Source organism: Schistocerca nitens, chromosome 3, assembly GCF_023898315.1.
Source record: "Schistocerca nitens isolate TAMUIC-IGC-003100 chromosome 3, iqSchNite1.1, whole genome shotgun sequence".
In the NCBI taxonomy this organism is placed as follows: domain Eukaryota; kingdom Metazoa; phylum Arthropoda; class Insecta; order Orthoptera; family Acrididae; genus Schistocerca; species Schistocerca nitens.
Window position 1 is genome coordinate 379348087 of NC_064616.1, and position 15406 is coordinate 379363492.

At 42.5% G+C, this 15406-nt stretch overlaps 1 protein-coding gene across 1 annotated transcript in view; it reads right to left on the reverse strand.

Annotated features, from left to right (window-relative positions):
• The window catches only part of LOC126249242 (titin homolog), a 191132-nt gene that overhangs the window by 135803 nt on the left and 39923 nt on the right, over nt 1-15406 (reverse strand). Inside the window, exons 4-6 of the mRNA XM_049950900.1 lie at nt 12752-12988; nt 8741-8977; nt 114-350 (exon numbers count right to left, since the gene is read on the reverse strand). Of these exons, the coding sequence (XP_049806857.1) occupies nt 114-350; nt 8741-8977; nt 12752-12988 (711 nt within the window). The remainder of the gene's footprint in view (nt 1-113; nt 351-8740; nt 8978-12751; nt 12989-15406) is intronic.

The following is a 15406-nucleotide window of genomic DNA, read 5'->3' on the forward strand; positions in this document are numbered from 1 at the left end:
AATTCTTATGAGTAAGATAGATCGTACTGGCCCTGCAATTATTACTTTAACAAGCATGCTGCAGTGTCGTTTAAGTACTTAGTCAAAGGAATATGACAGAGCGAGGAACTTGCCTCAGTGAGGACGCATGATCTGCATCCTTTAGTGTAGAAGGTCCAGCTACCGATTTCTCGGGGGCCGCGACTTCCAGCTGCGGACTCTGTGGCTTCACCCCTACATCTTCTTTTCGGTCTTGGTTCTTTTTGTGTGCCTCTCGTGGGCTTCTAGTGTCTATTCTCGTGGCCGAACTAATTTCTTCAATTGCATCAATTCCAGGCAGAATTTCTCCTTCTTCAACCTTGTGTTGCTCACTACAAGCATCAATGAACGATTTACCTTCATGTTACAATAACATACAACATTCGAAAGTTAACATAACAGTTCGTCAGGGCAGAATATTCGCCCCAGTACAATTTGTGATATTCAATGTGGTCTACCCAATGGTGCCAGTCATTGAGGAAGAAATTTTATCTGTGCAACACATTTTTAGTTTAATATAACTACATCAGTTTGGGATGAGCATGCGTTACTTCAAATTTATACCTTTAACTGCTCAGGACGTGTTTACACGTGCGCGGCCGAAGTGGCCAAGCGGTTCTAGGCGCTACAGTCTGCAACCGCGCGACCGCTACAGTCGCAGGTTTGAATCCTGCCTCGGGCATGGATGTGTGTGATGTCCTCACGTTAGTTAGGTTTAAGTAGTTCAAAGTTCTAGGGGACAGATGACCTCAGATGTTAAGTCCCATAGTGTTCAGAGCCATTTGAACCATTTGAACACGTGCGCCTCTGTACCTGTCCGTGTGTGCTCTGAACGTCTTTACGTATGCCACAAGTCCTTTTATTTACGCGTACACACGTTCAGTTTGCCAGGTAAAAGGACTAGAGGCGAGGGTAAACAAGGTCAGAGCACACAGGGATAGGTACAAATGCGCGCACGTTAACACGTCGAGAGCAGTTAAAGAGTTAACACTGAATATCACATTGTTTTTCTATAAGCTATATATACAAACACGTGTAAGTCACATTTCGTGTTACCTCTGTTTTACGACATGCAGTTACCAACTTGTCAATGGCAGCAGAATAGAAAAAAAAGCTACGAGGCCTGTTATACACTCCTGGAAATGGAAAAAAGAACACATTGACACCGGTGTGTCAGACCCACCATACTTGCTCCGGACACTGCGAGAGGGCTGTACAAGCAATGATCACACGCACGGCACAGCGGACACACCAGGAACCGCGGTGTTGGCCGTCGAATGGCGCTAGCTGCGCAGCATTTGTGCACCGCCGCCGTCAGTGTCAGCCAGTCTGCCGTGGCATACGGAGCTCCATCGCAGTCTTTAACACTGGTAGCATGCCGCGACAGCGTGGACGTGAACCGTATGTGCAGTTGACGGACTTTGAGCGAGGGCGTATAGTGGGCATGCTGGAGGCTGGGTGGACGTACCGCCGAATTGCTCAACACGTGGGGCGTGAGTCCTCCACAGTACATCGATGTTGTCGGCAGTGGTCGGCGGAAGGTGCACTTGCCCGTCGACCTGGGACCGGACCGCAGCGACGCACGGATGCACGCCAAGACCGTAGGATCCTACGCAGTGCCGTAGGGGACCGCACCGCCACTTCCCAGCAAATTAGGGACACTGTTGCTCCTGGGGTATCGGCGAGGACCATTCGCAACCGTCTCGATGAAGCTGGGCTACGGTCCCGCACACCGTTAGGCCGTCTTCCGCTCACGCCCCAACATCGTGCAGCCCGCCTCCAGTGGTGTCGCGACAGGCGTGAATGGAGGGACGAATGGAGACGTGTCGTCTTCAGCGATGAGAGGCGCTTCTGCCTTGGTGCCAATGATGGTCGCATGCGTGTTTGGCGCCGTGCAGGTGAGCGCCACAATCAGGACTGCATACGACCGAGGCACACAGGGCCAACACCCGGCATCATGGTGTGGGGAGCGATCTCCTACACTGGCCGTACACCACTGGTGATCGTCGAGGGACACTGAATAGTGCACGGTACATCCAAACCGTCATCGAACCCATCGTTCTACCATTCCTAGACCGGCAAGGGAACTTGCTGTTCCAACAGGACAATGCACGTCCGTATGTATCCCGTGCCACCCAACGTGCTCTAGAAGGTGTAAGTCAACTACCCTGGCCAGCAAGATCTCCGGATCTGTCCCCCATTGAGCATGTTTGGGACTGGATGAAGCGTCGTCTCACGCGGTCTGCACGTCCAGCACGAACGCTGGTCCAACTGAGGCGCCAGGTGGAAATGGCATGGCAAGCCGTTCCACAGGACTACATCCAGCACCTCTACGATCGTCTCCATGGGAGAATAGCAGCCTGCATTGCTGCGAAAGGTGGATTTACACTGTACTAGTGCCGACATTGTGCATGCTCTGTTGCCTGTGTCTATGTGCCTGTGGTTCTGTCAGTGTGATCATGTGATGTATCTGACCCCAGGAATGTGTCAATAAAGTTTCCCCTTCCTGGGACAATGAATTCACGGTGTTCTTATTTCAATTTCCAGGAGTGTATAATTCTTCCAAAAGAAATTAAAAAGTATTTCGCATTCAGTGCTAAAGATTTTGTAGTTTCAATAGCAAAAGGTGAGTCTTACTCTTCGCTATTATTGTTAGACTTAGTGCAGCAAAGAAATCCATAATATCAACAAGGTTATCACAGATAGCGAAAGTTAATTAATTGTGAGTGATGTTACGCGTGAAATATCCGTCAAGACCTGTAATCGGACGCTTCCATAGACCGTCTGGGCCAGGAAATCTAGTGGTAGAGCGCTTCAGAGAGAACTTAACAGAGAATCGTTAGTAATTTTCCCAATTATGCTGTTCTAATAGAAACCAAATTCTACTTAACACGTACAGATTGCACACCATGCTATCAAAATTGGTGCCACACACAGCTATTCACCTGACATTATTCTGAATGTCATGTGACAAAATTACATTGAGCGCATTGAGATAGAACTGGGGTAGGCAACGTATTTGCACTTCTAGGAACAAACAGTCTTGAACGTAACGAATCAGTGAACGTAGAGGAAGATATCACTGATGATAATACTAAGACACCAACTATGACTACAGGTTTTACATGAATCTTAAGCAAGGTTGGAAAATGTTTTTGCATAGGAATAGTTTCAGGTTACAAAGTGCAGTGTATCTGAAAAGTCAATATCAAAAATCCAGTGATGAGAACGAAAACGCGCAACACAAATGAGAAGAATTCAAAATTATCATTGAGTATGCTTCACACTAGTATCTTCCGGACAAGGTCTTCAGAGACAGGAGAAAGCCACTGTGCTTTAATTGTATTTCTAGAGAACAGCTCCATAAACAAAGGGACCGTTTGCACACAATCGAGAGATGTGAATGCCTAACACACAAACAAAAGCTGAACGAAGCGGAAGTGAGTCTAAAGAGAGCAATCAGAGAAGCGTTCCATGACCTTATACATATGATTTTATCAAGCGATCTGAGAAAAAAGCTAAAGAGATTTTAGTCAGATGTAAAGTCAGTGAGTTGAAGACATCTACTGATTCAGTCACAGTCGATACTGGAACCGAAAAGGAAGATAACCTACAGAATGCCGAAATACTAATTGCGGTCTTCTGACATTGTTTCACCGTGCAGGGTCGTAACACTGTCTTTCCTTTGATTCATCGCGAGAACGTCGAAACAGCCCATACTGAGATAATTGGAGGGAGAATGAAAAAGCAACTTCAATCGCTTAATAGTGGAATGGCATCAGGACAAAATGAGATACCTATAACATTCTACAAATAATATCTCAAAGGTCTTGCACCCTTTATAGCAGGAGTTTATCGAAGATCACTTGAGCAACGAACGGTACCTAGTGATTCGAAAAACACGCACGTCTTTCCTGTTACCAAGAAGAGGTGTAGCGCAGATACCCACAACTGTATACCTATATCATCGACGTCAGTCTGTTATAGTATTATCGAACATGCTTTATGCTCAAGACTTATGACATTTTTTCGTTACGAAATACTCCTCCATAAAAAGGAAAATCGATTCCCCTAACAGAGATCGCACGAAACCTGGCTTGCGCTTTTCCTCCATGAGGTCGATTGCCTGCTAGGTATCGGCGCTCTGGTTGATGACGTTTTCCTTGGCTTCAGATAGACATTTAACAAGGTTCTACTTTGGCGCTTAGTGAAAACACTTGAGCTTTTCAAGAATCGGACCACATTTGCGCTTTTTTCGTTCGAATCTTGACTACTGTTCATCAGTACAGAGTCTTTACAGTATAGGGCTCACAGAAGATGTGGATATCCTCCAAAGAAGAGGAAATCGTTTGTCGCTTAGTGGGGGCGAGAAACGTAACACAGATTCACAATAAAGTCCATCGGAATACGTTACAAGAGATGTTATGTGCATTGCGAAGGGGTTTACTATGGAAATTGCGAGAGATCGCTTTCAGAAAAGAGTCAGTCAATATATTACTCCTTCCCAGGGGTTTATAGTACAATGACCAGAATATAAAATTGCGAGGCAGTAGAGCAAATACAGAGGCTAACAGACAATCATTCTACTCACGCGCCGTTCACTAATGGATCGGCGTAGGGTGGAATCACTTAATGATACCAGGACAATCCAGTACCCTCCGCCACATACTTTGAGTTGGCTTTCGAGGTATGATGCCGATGTACATACAGATACGATGCCTAGATAGCTACTCAAACAGTAAAAATAGTTAAATTTTGAATAATCCCGTTAGAGAGAACTAAATACCACAATCGCTTTACACTTCTAACAGTAGGTACAGAGCATAAGATAACTAAACATACAGATAGGCGTTAATGCAAAATGAGCACTATCTAATCTATTCTACTATTTTGTATCCTGAAATAGACAGTTACTATTAAATGGTTCCTTTCTGATGAATGCAAGATCTCTGTATGCTGCATGTTTTCAAAGTGCAGTGTTGGCTTCAAATGTTTGTATCATAGTAGAATTCTTATGAGTAAGATAGATCGTACTGGCCCTGCAATTATTACTTTAACAAGCATGCTGCAGTGTCGTTTAAATACTTAGTCAAAGGAATATGACAGAGCGAGGAACTTGCCTCAGTGAGGACGCATGATCTGCATCCTTTAGTGTAGAAGGTCCAGCGACCGATTTCTCGGAGGCCGCGACTTCCAGCTGCGGACGCTGTGGCTTCACCCCTACATCTTCTTTTCGGTCTCGCTTCTTTCTGTGTGCCTCTCGACGGCTTCTGGTGTCTATTCTCGCGGCCAAACTAATCTCTTCAATTGCATCAATTCCAGGCAGAATTTCTCCTTCTTCAACCTTGTGTTGCTCACTGCAAGCATCAATGAACGATTTACCTTCATGTTACAATAACATACAACATTCGAAAGTTAACATAACAGTTCGTCAGGGCAGAATATTCGCCCCAGTACAATTTGTGATATTCAGTGTGGTCCACCCAATGGTGCCAGTCATTGAGGAAAAAATTTTATCTGTGCAACACATTTTTAGTTTAATATAACTACATCAGTTTGGGATGAGCATGCGTTACTTCAAATTTATACCTTTAACTGCTCTGGACGTGTTTACACGTGCGCGGCCGAAGTGGCCAAGCGGTTCTAGGCGCTACAGTCTGCAACCGCGCGACACCTACAGTCGCAGGTTTGAATCCGGCCTCGGGCATGGATGTGTGTGATGTCCTTAGGTTAGTTAGCTTTAAGTAGTTCAAAGTTCTAGGGGACTGATGACCTCAGATGTTACGTCCCATAGTGTTCGGAGCCATTTGAACCATTTGAACACGTGCGCCTCTGTACCTGTCCGTGTGTGCTCTGAACGTCTTTACGTATGCCACAAGTCCTTTTATTTACGCGTACACACGTTCAGTTTGCCAGGTAAAAGGACTGGAGGCGAAGGTAAACAAGGTCAGAGCACACAGGGGTAGGTACAAATGCGCGCACGTTAACACGTCGAGAGCAGTTAAAGAGTTAACACTGAATATCACATTGTTTTTCTATAAGCTATATATACAAACATGTGTAAGTCACATTTCGTGTTACCTCTGTTTTACGACATGCAGTTACCAACTTATCAATGGCAGCATAATAGAAAATTAAAGCTACTAGGCCTGTTATATAATTCTTCCAAAAGAAATTAAAAAGTATTTCGCATTCAGTGCTAGAGATTTTGTAGTTTCATTAGCAAAAGGTGAGTCTTACTCTTCGCTATTATTGTTAGACTTAGTGCAGCAAAGAAATCCATAATATCAACAAGGTTATCACAGATAGCGAATGTTAATTAATTGTGAGTGATGTTACGCGTGAAATATCCGTCAAGACCTGTAATCGGACGCTTCCATAGACCGTCTGGGCCAGGAAATCTAGTGGTAGAGCGCTTCAGAGAGAACTTAACAGAAAATCGTTGGTAATTTTCCCAATTATGCTGTTCTAATAGAAACCAAATTCCACTTAACACGTACAGATTGCACACCATGCTATCAAAATTGGTGCCACAAACAGCTATTCACCTGACATTATTCTGAATGTCATGTGACAAAATTACATTGAGCGCATTGAGATAGAACTGGGGTAGGCAACGTCTTTGCACTTCTAGGAACAAACAGTCTTGAACGTAACGAATCAGTGAACGTAGAGGAAGATATCACTGATGATAATACTAAGACACCAACTATGACTACGGGTTTTACATGAATCTTAAGCAACGTTGGAAAATGTTTTTGCATAGGAATAGTTTCAGGTTACAAAGTGCAGTGTATCTGAAAAGTCAATATCAAAAATCCAGTGATGAGAACGAAAACGTGCAACACAAATGAGAAGAATTCAAAATTATCATTGAGTATGCTTCACACTAGTATTTTCTGGACAAGGTCTTCAGAGACAGGAGAAAGCCACTGTGCTTTAATTGTATTTCTAGAGAACATCTCCATAAACAAAGGGACCTTTTGCACACAATCGAGAGATGTGAATGCCTAACACACAAACAAAAGCTGAACGAAGCGGAAGTGAGTCTAAAGAGAGCAATCAGAGAAGCGTTCCATGACCTTATAAATACGATTTTATCAAGCGATCTGAGAAAAAAGCTATAGACATTTTAGTCAGATGTAAAGTCAGTGAGTTGAAGACATCTACTGATTCAGTCACAGTCGATACTGGAACCGAAAAGGAAGATAACCTACAGAATGCCGAAATACTAATTGCGGTCTTCTGACATTGTTTCACCGTGCAGGGTCGTAACACTGTCTTTCCTTTGATTCATCGCAAGAATGTCGAAACAGCCCATACTGAGATAATTGGAGGAAGAATGAAAAAGCAACTTCAATTGCTTAATAGTGGAATGGCATCATGACAAAATGAGATACCTATAACATTCTACAAATAATATCTCAAAGGTCTTGCACCCTTTATAGCAAGAGTTTATCGTAGATCACTTGAGCAACGAACGGTACCTAGTGATTCGAAAAACACGCACGTCTTTCCTGTTACCAAGAAGAGGTGTAGCGCAGATACCCACAACTGTATACCTATATCATCGACGTCAGTCTCTTATAGTATTATCGAACATGCTTTATGCTCAAGACTTATGACATTTTTTCGTTACGAAATACTCCTCCATAAAAAGGAAAATCGATTCCACTAACGGAGATCGCACGAAACCTGGCTTGCGCTTTTCCTCCATGAGGTCAATTGCCTGTTAGATATCGGCGCTCTGGTTGATGACGTTTTCCTTGGCTTCAGATAGACATTTAAGAAGGTTCTACTTTGGCGCTTAGTGAAAACACTTGAGCTTTTCAAGAATCGGACCTCATTTGCGCTTTTTTCGTTCGAATCTTGAATACTGTTCATCAGTACAGAGTCTTTACAGTACAGGGCTCAAGGAAGATGTGGATATCATCCAAAGAAGAGGAAATCGTTTGTCGCTTAGTGGAGGCGAGAAACCTAACACAGATTCACAATAAAGTCCATCGGAATACGTTACAAGAGATGTTATGTGCATTACGAAGGGGTTTACTATGGAAATTGCGAGAGATCGCTTTCAGAAAAGAGTCAGTCAATATATTACTCCTTCCCCGGGGTTTATAGTACAATGACCAGAATATAAAATTGCGAGGCAGTAGAGCAAATGCAGAGGCTAACAGACAACCATTCAACTCACGCGCCGTTCACTAATGGATCGGCGTAGGGTGGAATCACTTAATGACACCAGGACAATCCAGTACCCTCCGCCACATACTTTGAGGTGGCTTTCGAGGCATGATGCCGATGTACATATAGATACGATGCCTAGATAGCTACTCAAACAGTAAAAATAGTTAAATTTTGAATAATCCCGTTAGAGAGCACTAAATACCACAATCGCTTTACACTTCTAACAGTAGGTACAGAGCATAAGATAACTAAACATACAGATAGGCGTTTATACAAAATGGGCACTATCTAATCTATTCTACTATTTTGTATCCTGAAATTGACAGTTACTATTAAATGGTTCCTTTCTGATGAATGCAAGATCTCTGTATGCTGCATGTTTTCAAAGTGCAGTGTTGGCTTCAAATGTTTGTATCATAGTAGAATTCTTATGAGTAAGATAGATCGTACTGGTTCTGCAATTATTACTTAACAAACATGCTGCAGTGTCGTTTAAGTACTTAGTCAAAGGAATATGACAGAGCGAGGAACTTGCCTCAGTGAGGACGCATGATCTGCATCCTTTAGTGCAGAAGGTCCAGCTACCGATTTCTCGGAGGCCGCGACTTCCAGCTGCGGACGCTGTGGCTTCACCCCTACATCTTCTTTTCGGTCTCGCTTCTTTCTGCGTGCCTCTCGTGGGCTTCTGGTGTCTATTCTCGCGGCCAAACTAATCTCTTCAATTGCATCAATTCCAGGCAGAATTTCTCCTTCTTCAACCTTGTGTTGCTCACTGCAAGTATCAATGAACGATTTACCTTCATAAAATAAAAAGGCTCTGAGCACTATGGGACTCAACTGCCGAGGCCATTAGTCCCCTAGAACTTAGAACTAGTTAAACCTAACTAACCTAAGGACATCACACACATCCACGCCCGAGGCAGGATTCGAACCTGCGACCGGAGCGGTCTCGCGGTTCCAGACTGCAGCGCCAGAACCGCGCGGCTACTTCGGCCGGCTATTTACCTTCATGTTACAATAACATACAACATTCGAAAGTTAACATAAGAGTTCGTCAGGGCAGAATATTCGCCCCAGTACAATTTGTGATATTCAGTGTGGTCTACCCAATGGTGCCAGTCATTGAGGAAGAAATTTTATCTGTGCAACACATTTTTAGTTTAATATAACTACATCAGTTTGGCATGAGCATGCGTTACTTCAAATTTATACCTTTAACTGCTCTGGACGTGTTTACACGTGCGCGGCCGAAATGGCCAAGCGGTTCTAGGCGCTACAGTCTGCAACCGCGCGACCCCTACAGTCGCAGGTTTGAATCCTGCCTCGGCCATGGATGTGTGTGATGTCCTTAGGTTAGTTAGGTTTAAGTAGTTCAAAGTTCTAGGGGACTGATGACCTCAGATGTTACGTCCCATAGTGTTCAGAGCCATTTGAACCATTTGAACACGTGCGCCTCTGTACCTGTCCGTGTGTGCTCTGAACGTCTTTACGTATGCCACAAGTCCTTTTATTTACACGTACACACGTTCAGTTTGCCAGGTAAAAGGACTGGAGGCGAGGGTAAACAAGGTCAGAGCACGCAGGGATAGGTACAAATGCGCGCACGTTAACACGTCGAGAGCAGTTAAAGAGTTAACACTGAATATCACATTGTTTTTCTATAAGCTATATATACAAACATGTGTAAGTCACATTTCGTGTTACCTCTGTTTTACGACATGCAGTTACCAACTTATCAATGGCAGCATAATAGAAAATTAAAGCTACGAGGCCTGTTATATAATTCTTCCAAAAGAAATTAAAAAGTATTTCGCATTCAGTGCTAGAGATTTTGTAGTTTCATTAGCAAAAGGTGAGTCTTACTCTTCGCTATTATTGTTAGACTTAGTGCAGCAAATAAATTCATAATATCAACAAGGTTATCACAGATAGCGAATGTTAATTAATTGTGAGTGATGTTACGCGTGAAATATCCGTCAAGACCTGTAATCGGACGCTTCCATAGACCGTCTGGGCCAGGAAATCTAGTGGTAGAGCGCTTCAGAGAGAACTTAACAGAGAATCGTTAGTAATTTTCCCAATTATGCTGTTCTAATAGAAACCAAATTCCACTTAACACGTACAGATTGCACACCATGCTATCAAAATTGGTGCCACAAACAGCTATTCACGTGACATTATTCTGAATGTCATGTGACAAAATTACATTGAGCGCATTGAGATAGAACTGGGGTAGGCAACGTCTTTGCACTTCTAGGAACAAACAGTCTTGAACGTAACGAATCAGTGAACGTAGAGGAAGATATCACTGATGATAATACTAAGACACCAACTATGACTACGGGTTTTACATGAGCCGGCCGAAGTGGCCGTGCGGTTAAAGGCGCTGCAGTCTGGAACCGCAAGACCGCTACGGTCGCAGGTTCGAATCCTGCCTCGGGCATGGATGTTTGTGATGTCCTTAGGTTACTTAGGTTTAACTTGTTCTAAGTTCTAGGGGACTAATGACCTCAGCAGTTGAGTCCCATAGTGCTCAGAGCCATTCGTTTTACATGAATCTTACGCAACGTTGGAAAATGTTTTTGCATAGGAATAGTTTCAGGTTACAAAGTGCAGTGTATCTGAAAAGTCAATATCAAAAATCCAGTGATGAGAACGAAAACGTGCAACACAAATGAGAAGAATTCAAAATTATCATTGAGTATGCTTCACACTAGTATCTTCTGGACAAGGTCTTCAGAGACAGGAGAAAGCCACTGTGCTTTAATTGTATTTCTAGAGAACAGCTCCATAAACAAAGGGACCGTTTGCACACAATCGAGAGATGTGAATGCCTAACACACAAACAAAAGCTGAACGAAGCGGAAGTGAGTCTAAAGAGAGCAATCAGAGAAGCGTTCCATGACCTTATAAATACGATTTTATCAAGCGATCTGAGAAAAAAGCTATAGACATTTTAGTCAGATGTAAAATCAGTGAGTCAAAGACATCTACTGATTCAGTCACAGTCGATACTGGAACCGAAAAGGAAGATAACCTACAGAATGCCGAAATACTAATTGCGGTCTTCTGACATTGTTTCACCGTGCAGGGTCGTAACACTGTCTTTCCTTTGATTCATCGCGAGAACGTCGAAACAGCCCATACTGAGATAATTGGAGGAAGAATGAAAAAGCAACTTCAATCGCTTAATAGTGGAATGGCATCAGGACAAAATGAGATACCTATAACATTCTACAAATGATATCTCTAAGATCTTGCACCTTTTATAGCAAGAGTTTATCGTAGATCACTTGAGCAACGAACGGTACCTAGTGATTCGAAAAACACGGCCGTATTTCGTGTTACGATAAAGAGGTCTAGCGCAGATACCCACAACTGTATACCTATATCATTGGCGTCAGTCTGTTATAGTATTATCGAACATGCTTTATGCTCAAGACTTATGACATTTTTTCGTTACGAAATACTCCTCCATAAAAAGGAAAATCGATTCCCCTACAGAGACGCACGAAACCTGGCTTGCGCTTTTCCTCCATGAGGTCAATTGCCCGTTAGGTATCGGCGCTCTGGCTGGATGACGTTTTCCTTGGCTTCAGATAGACATTTGAGAACGTTATACTTTGGCGCTTAATGAAAACACTTGAGCTTTTCAAGAATCGGACCACATTTGCGCTTTTTTCGTTCGAATCTTGAATACTGTTCATCAGTACAAAGTCTTTACAGTATAGGGCTCACAGAAGATGTGGGTACCATCCAAAGAATAGGATATCGTTTATCGCTTAGTGGGGGCAAAATAGGTAACATAGATTCTCAATATAGTCCATCGGAATACTGTACAAGAGATGTTATGTTCATTACGAAGGGGTTTACTATGGAAATTGCGAGAGATCACTTTCAGAAAAGAGTCAGTCAATATATTACTCCTTCCCCGGGGTTTATAGTACAATTACCAGAATATAAAATTTCGAGACAGTAGGGCAAATACAGAGGCTAACAGACTATAATTCTACTCACGCGCCGTTCACTAGTGGACCAGCGTAGGGTGGAATCACTTAATGGTACCGGGACAATCCGGTACCCTCCGCCACATACTTTGAGGTGGCTTTCGAGGTATGATGCCGATGTACATACAGAAACGTTGCCTAGATAGCTACTCGAACAGTAAAAATAGTTAAATTTTGAATTAATCCGTTAGAGAGCACTAAATACTACAGTCGCTTTACACTTCTAACAGTAGGTACAGAGCATAAGATAACTAAACATACAGATAGGCGTTTGTGCAAAATAAGCACTATCTAATCTATTCTACTATTTTGTATCCTGAAATAGACAGTTACTATTAAATGGTTCCTTTGTGAAGAATGGAAGATCTATGTATGATGCATGTTTTCAAAGTGCAGTGTTGGCTTCAAATGTTTGTATCATAGTAGAATTCTTATGAGTAAGATAGATCGTACTGGTTCTGCAATTATTACTTTAACAAGCATGCTGCAGTGTCGTTTAAGTACTTAGTCAAAGGAATATGACAGAGCGAGGGACTTGCCTCTGTGAGGACGCATGATCTGCATCCTTTAGTGTAGGAGGTCCAGCTACCGATTTCTCGGGGGCCGCGACTTCCAGCTGCGGACGCTGTGGCTTCACACCTACATCTTCTTTTCGGTCTCGCTTCTTTTTGTGTGCCTCTCGTGGGCTTCTGGTGTCTATTCTCGTGGCCAAACTAATCTCTTCAATTGCATCAATTCCAGGCAGAATTTCTCCTTCTTCAACCTTGTGTTGCTCACTGCAAGCATCAATGAACGATTTACCTTCATGTTACAATAACATACAAGATTCGAGAGTTAACATAAGAGTTCGTCAGGGCAGAATATTCGCCACAGTACAATTTGTGATATTCAGTGTGGTCTACCCAATAGTGTCAGTAATTGAGGAATACATTTTTAGTTTAATTTAACTACATGTGTTTGGCATGATAATGCATTACGTTCAGTTTTAAACCGTTTACTCTGGACGTTTTAACACGTCCACCTCTGTACCTGTCCATGTATGCTCTGAACGTGTTTCCGTATGCCACAAGACCTTTTGCCTAGGCGTACACACGTTCAGTATACCAGGTAAAAGGACTGGAGGCGTGCGTAAACACGTTCAGAGCACACAGGGATAGGTACATAGGTTCCCGCGTCTGCACATCCAGAGGAGTTAAAGAGTTAACACTGAATATTACAGTGTCTTTGTATAAGCTATATATAAATCATGTTTAAGTCACATTTCGTATTAACACTGTTTTGCGACACGCAGTAACCGACTTTTGAATGGCCGCAGAATAAAAAAAGCAGCTAGGAGGCCTGTCATTTAATTCTTCCAAAGAAAAATATCAAATATTTCGCATACATTGCTAAGGATTTTGTAGTTTCAATAGCAATAGGTGAGTCGTACTTTTCTCTATTATTATTAGACATATTGCAGCAAAGAAATCGGTACTATCAACAAGGTTATCATAGATTGCGAATGTTAGTTATTGGTGAGTGATGTTACGCGTGAAATGTCGGTCAAGACCTGTAATCGGACACTTCCATAGACCGTCTGGGCCTGGAAATCTAGTGGTAGAGCACTTCAGAGAGAACTTAACAGAAAATCGTTAGCAATTTTCCCAATTATACTGCTCTAATAGAAACCGAATTCCACTTTTACACGTACAGATCGCACACCATACTACCAAAACTGGTGCCACAAACATGCATTCACGTGACGATATTCTGAATGTCGTGACAGAAAATTACATTGAATATGTTGAGATAGAACTGGCGTAAGTAACGTCTTAGAACTTGTAGCAAAAAACAGACTTGAACGTAACGAATCAGTGAACGTAGAGGAAGATATCACTGATGATAATACTAAGACAGCAGCTATGACTACGGGTTTTACATGAATCTTAAGCAAGGTTGGAAAATATTTCTGCGTCGGAATAGTTTCAGAATACAGACTGTAGTGTATCTGAAAAGTCACCATGAAAATTCTAGTGAAGAAAACGAAAACGAGTAACACAAATGAGAAAAGTTCATAATTATCGTTCAGTATGCTTCATACTAGTATGTTCCGAATAAGGTGTTCAGAGCCGGGAGAAAGCTACCGAGATATAATAGTTTTCCTAGCGAAAAGCTCCGTAAACATAGGGCATGTTTTCTCTGATTCGAGAGATGTCAGTGCCTAGCAAACGAACTAAAGCTGAACGAAGCGAAAGTGACTCTAAAGAGAGCAGTGAGAGAAGCATTCCATTACCTTATAAATATGATTTTATCAAGCGATCTGGAAAAAAACCAAAGGCGAGTCGAAGTCATCTATTGATTCAGTCAGAGTAACTACTGGAACCGAAACGGAAGATAACCTACTGAATGCCAAAATACTAATTTCGGTCTTCTGAAATTATTTCACTGTGCAGGATCGTAACACTGTCTTTCCTTTGAAACATCCCGAGAACGTCGAATCGGCACATATTGAGATAACTGACGGAGGAATGAAAAATCAACTCCATTCGCTTAATACTGGAATGGCATCAGCACATAATGAGATACCTATAAGATGCTACAAATAATATGTGTCATATCGTTTATCGTGGATCACTTGAGCAACGAAGGGTATCTAATGGTTCGAAAAAAAACGCACGTCACTCCTGTTACCAAGAAGAGCTGTAGCGAGGATAACCAGAACTGACGTCCGTCTGTTATTGTATTATCGAACATGCTTTATACGCAAGGCTTATGACATCTTTTGATTACGAAATACTCCTCTATAAAATAGAAAATCTATTCCCCTAAAAGAGATCGCAAGAAACTCAGCTTGCCCTTTTCTTCCATGAGGTCAATTGCGCGTTAGGTAACGGCTATCTGGTTGATGCCGTTTTCCTTGGCTTCAGATAGACATTTCAGAACGTTCTACTTTGCCGCTCATTGAAAACACTCGAGCTTATCACGAATCGGATCACATTTGCTCTTTTTCGTTCCAGTCTTGAGTACTGTTCATCAGTACAGAACCTTTAATGTGAAGGACTGATAGAAGAGGGAGATATTGTCCCACGAAGAGCAAATCGTTCGTCGTTTAGTGGGGGACAGGAACGTAAGCAAGATTCTCAACGTATTCCATCGGTATATGCCACAAGAGATTTCGCGTGCATAACGAAGGGGTTTACTACGGATGTTTTGAG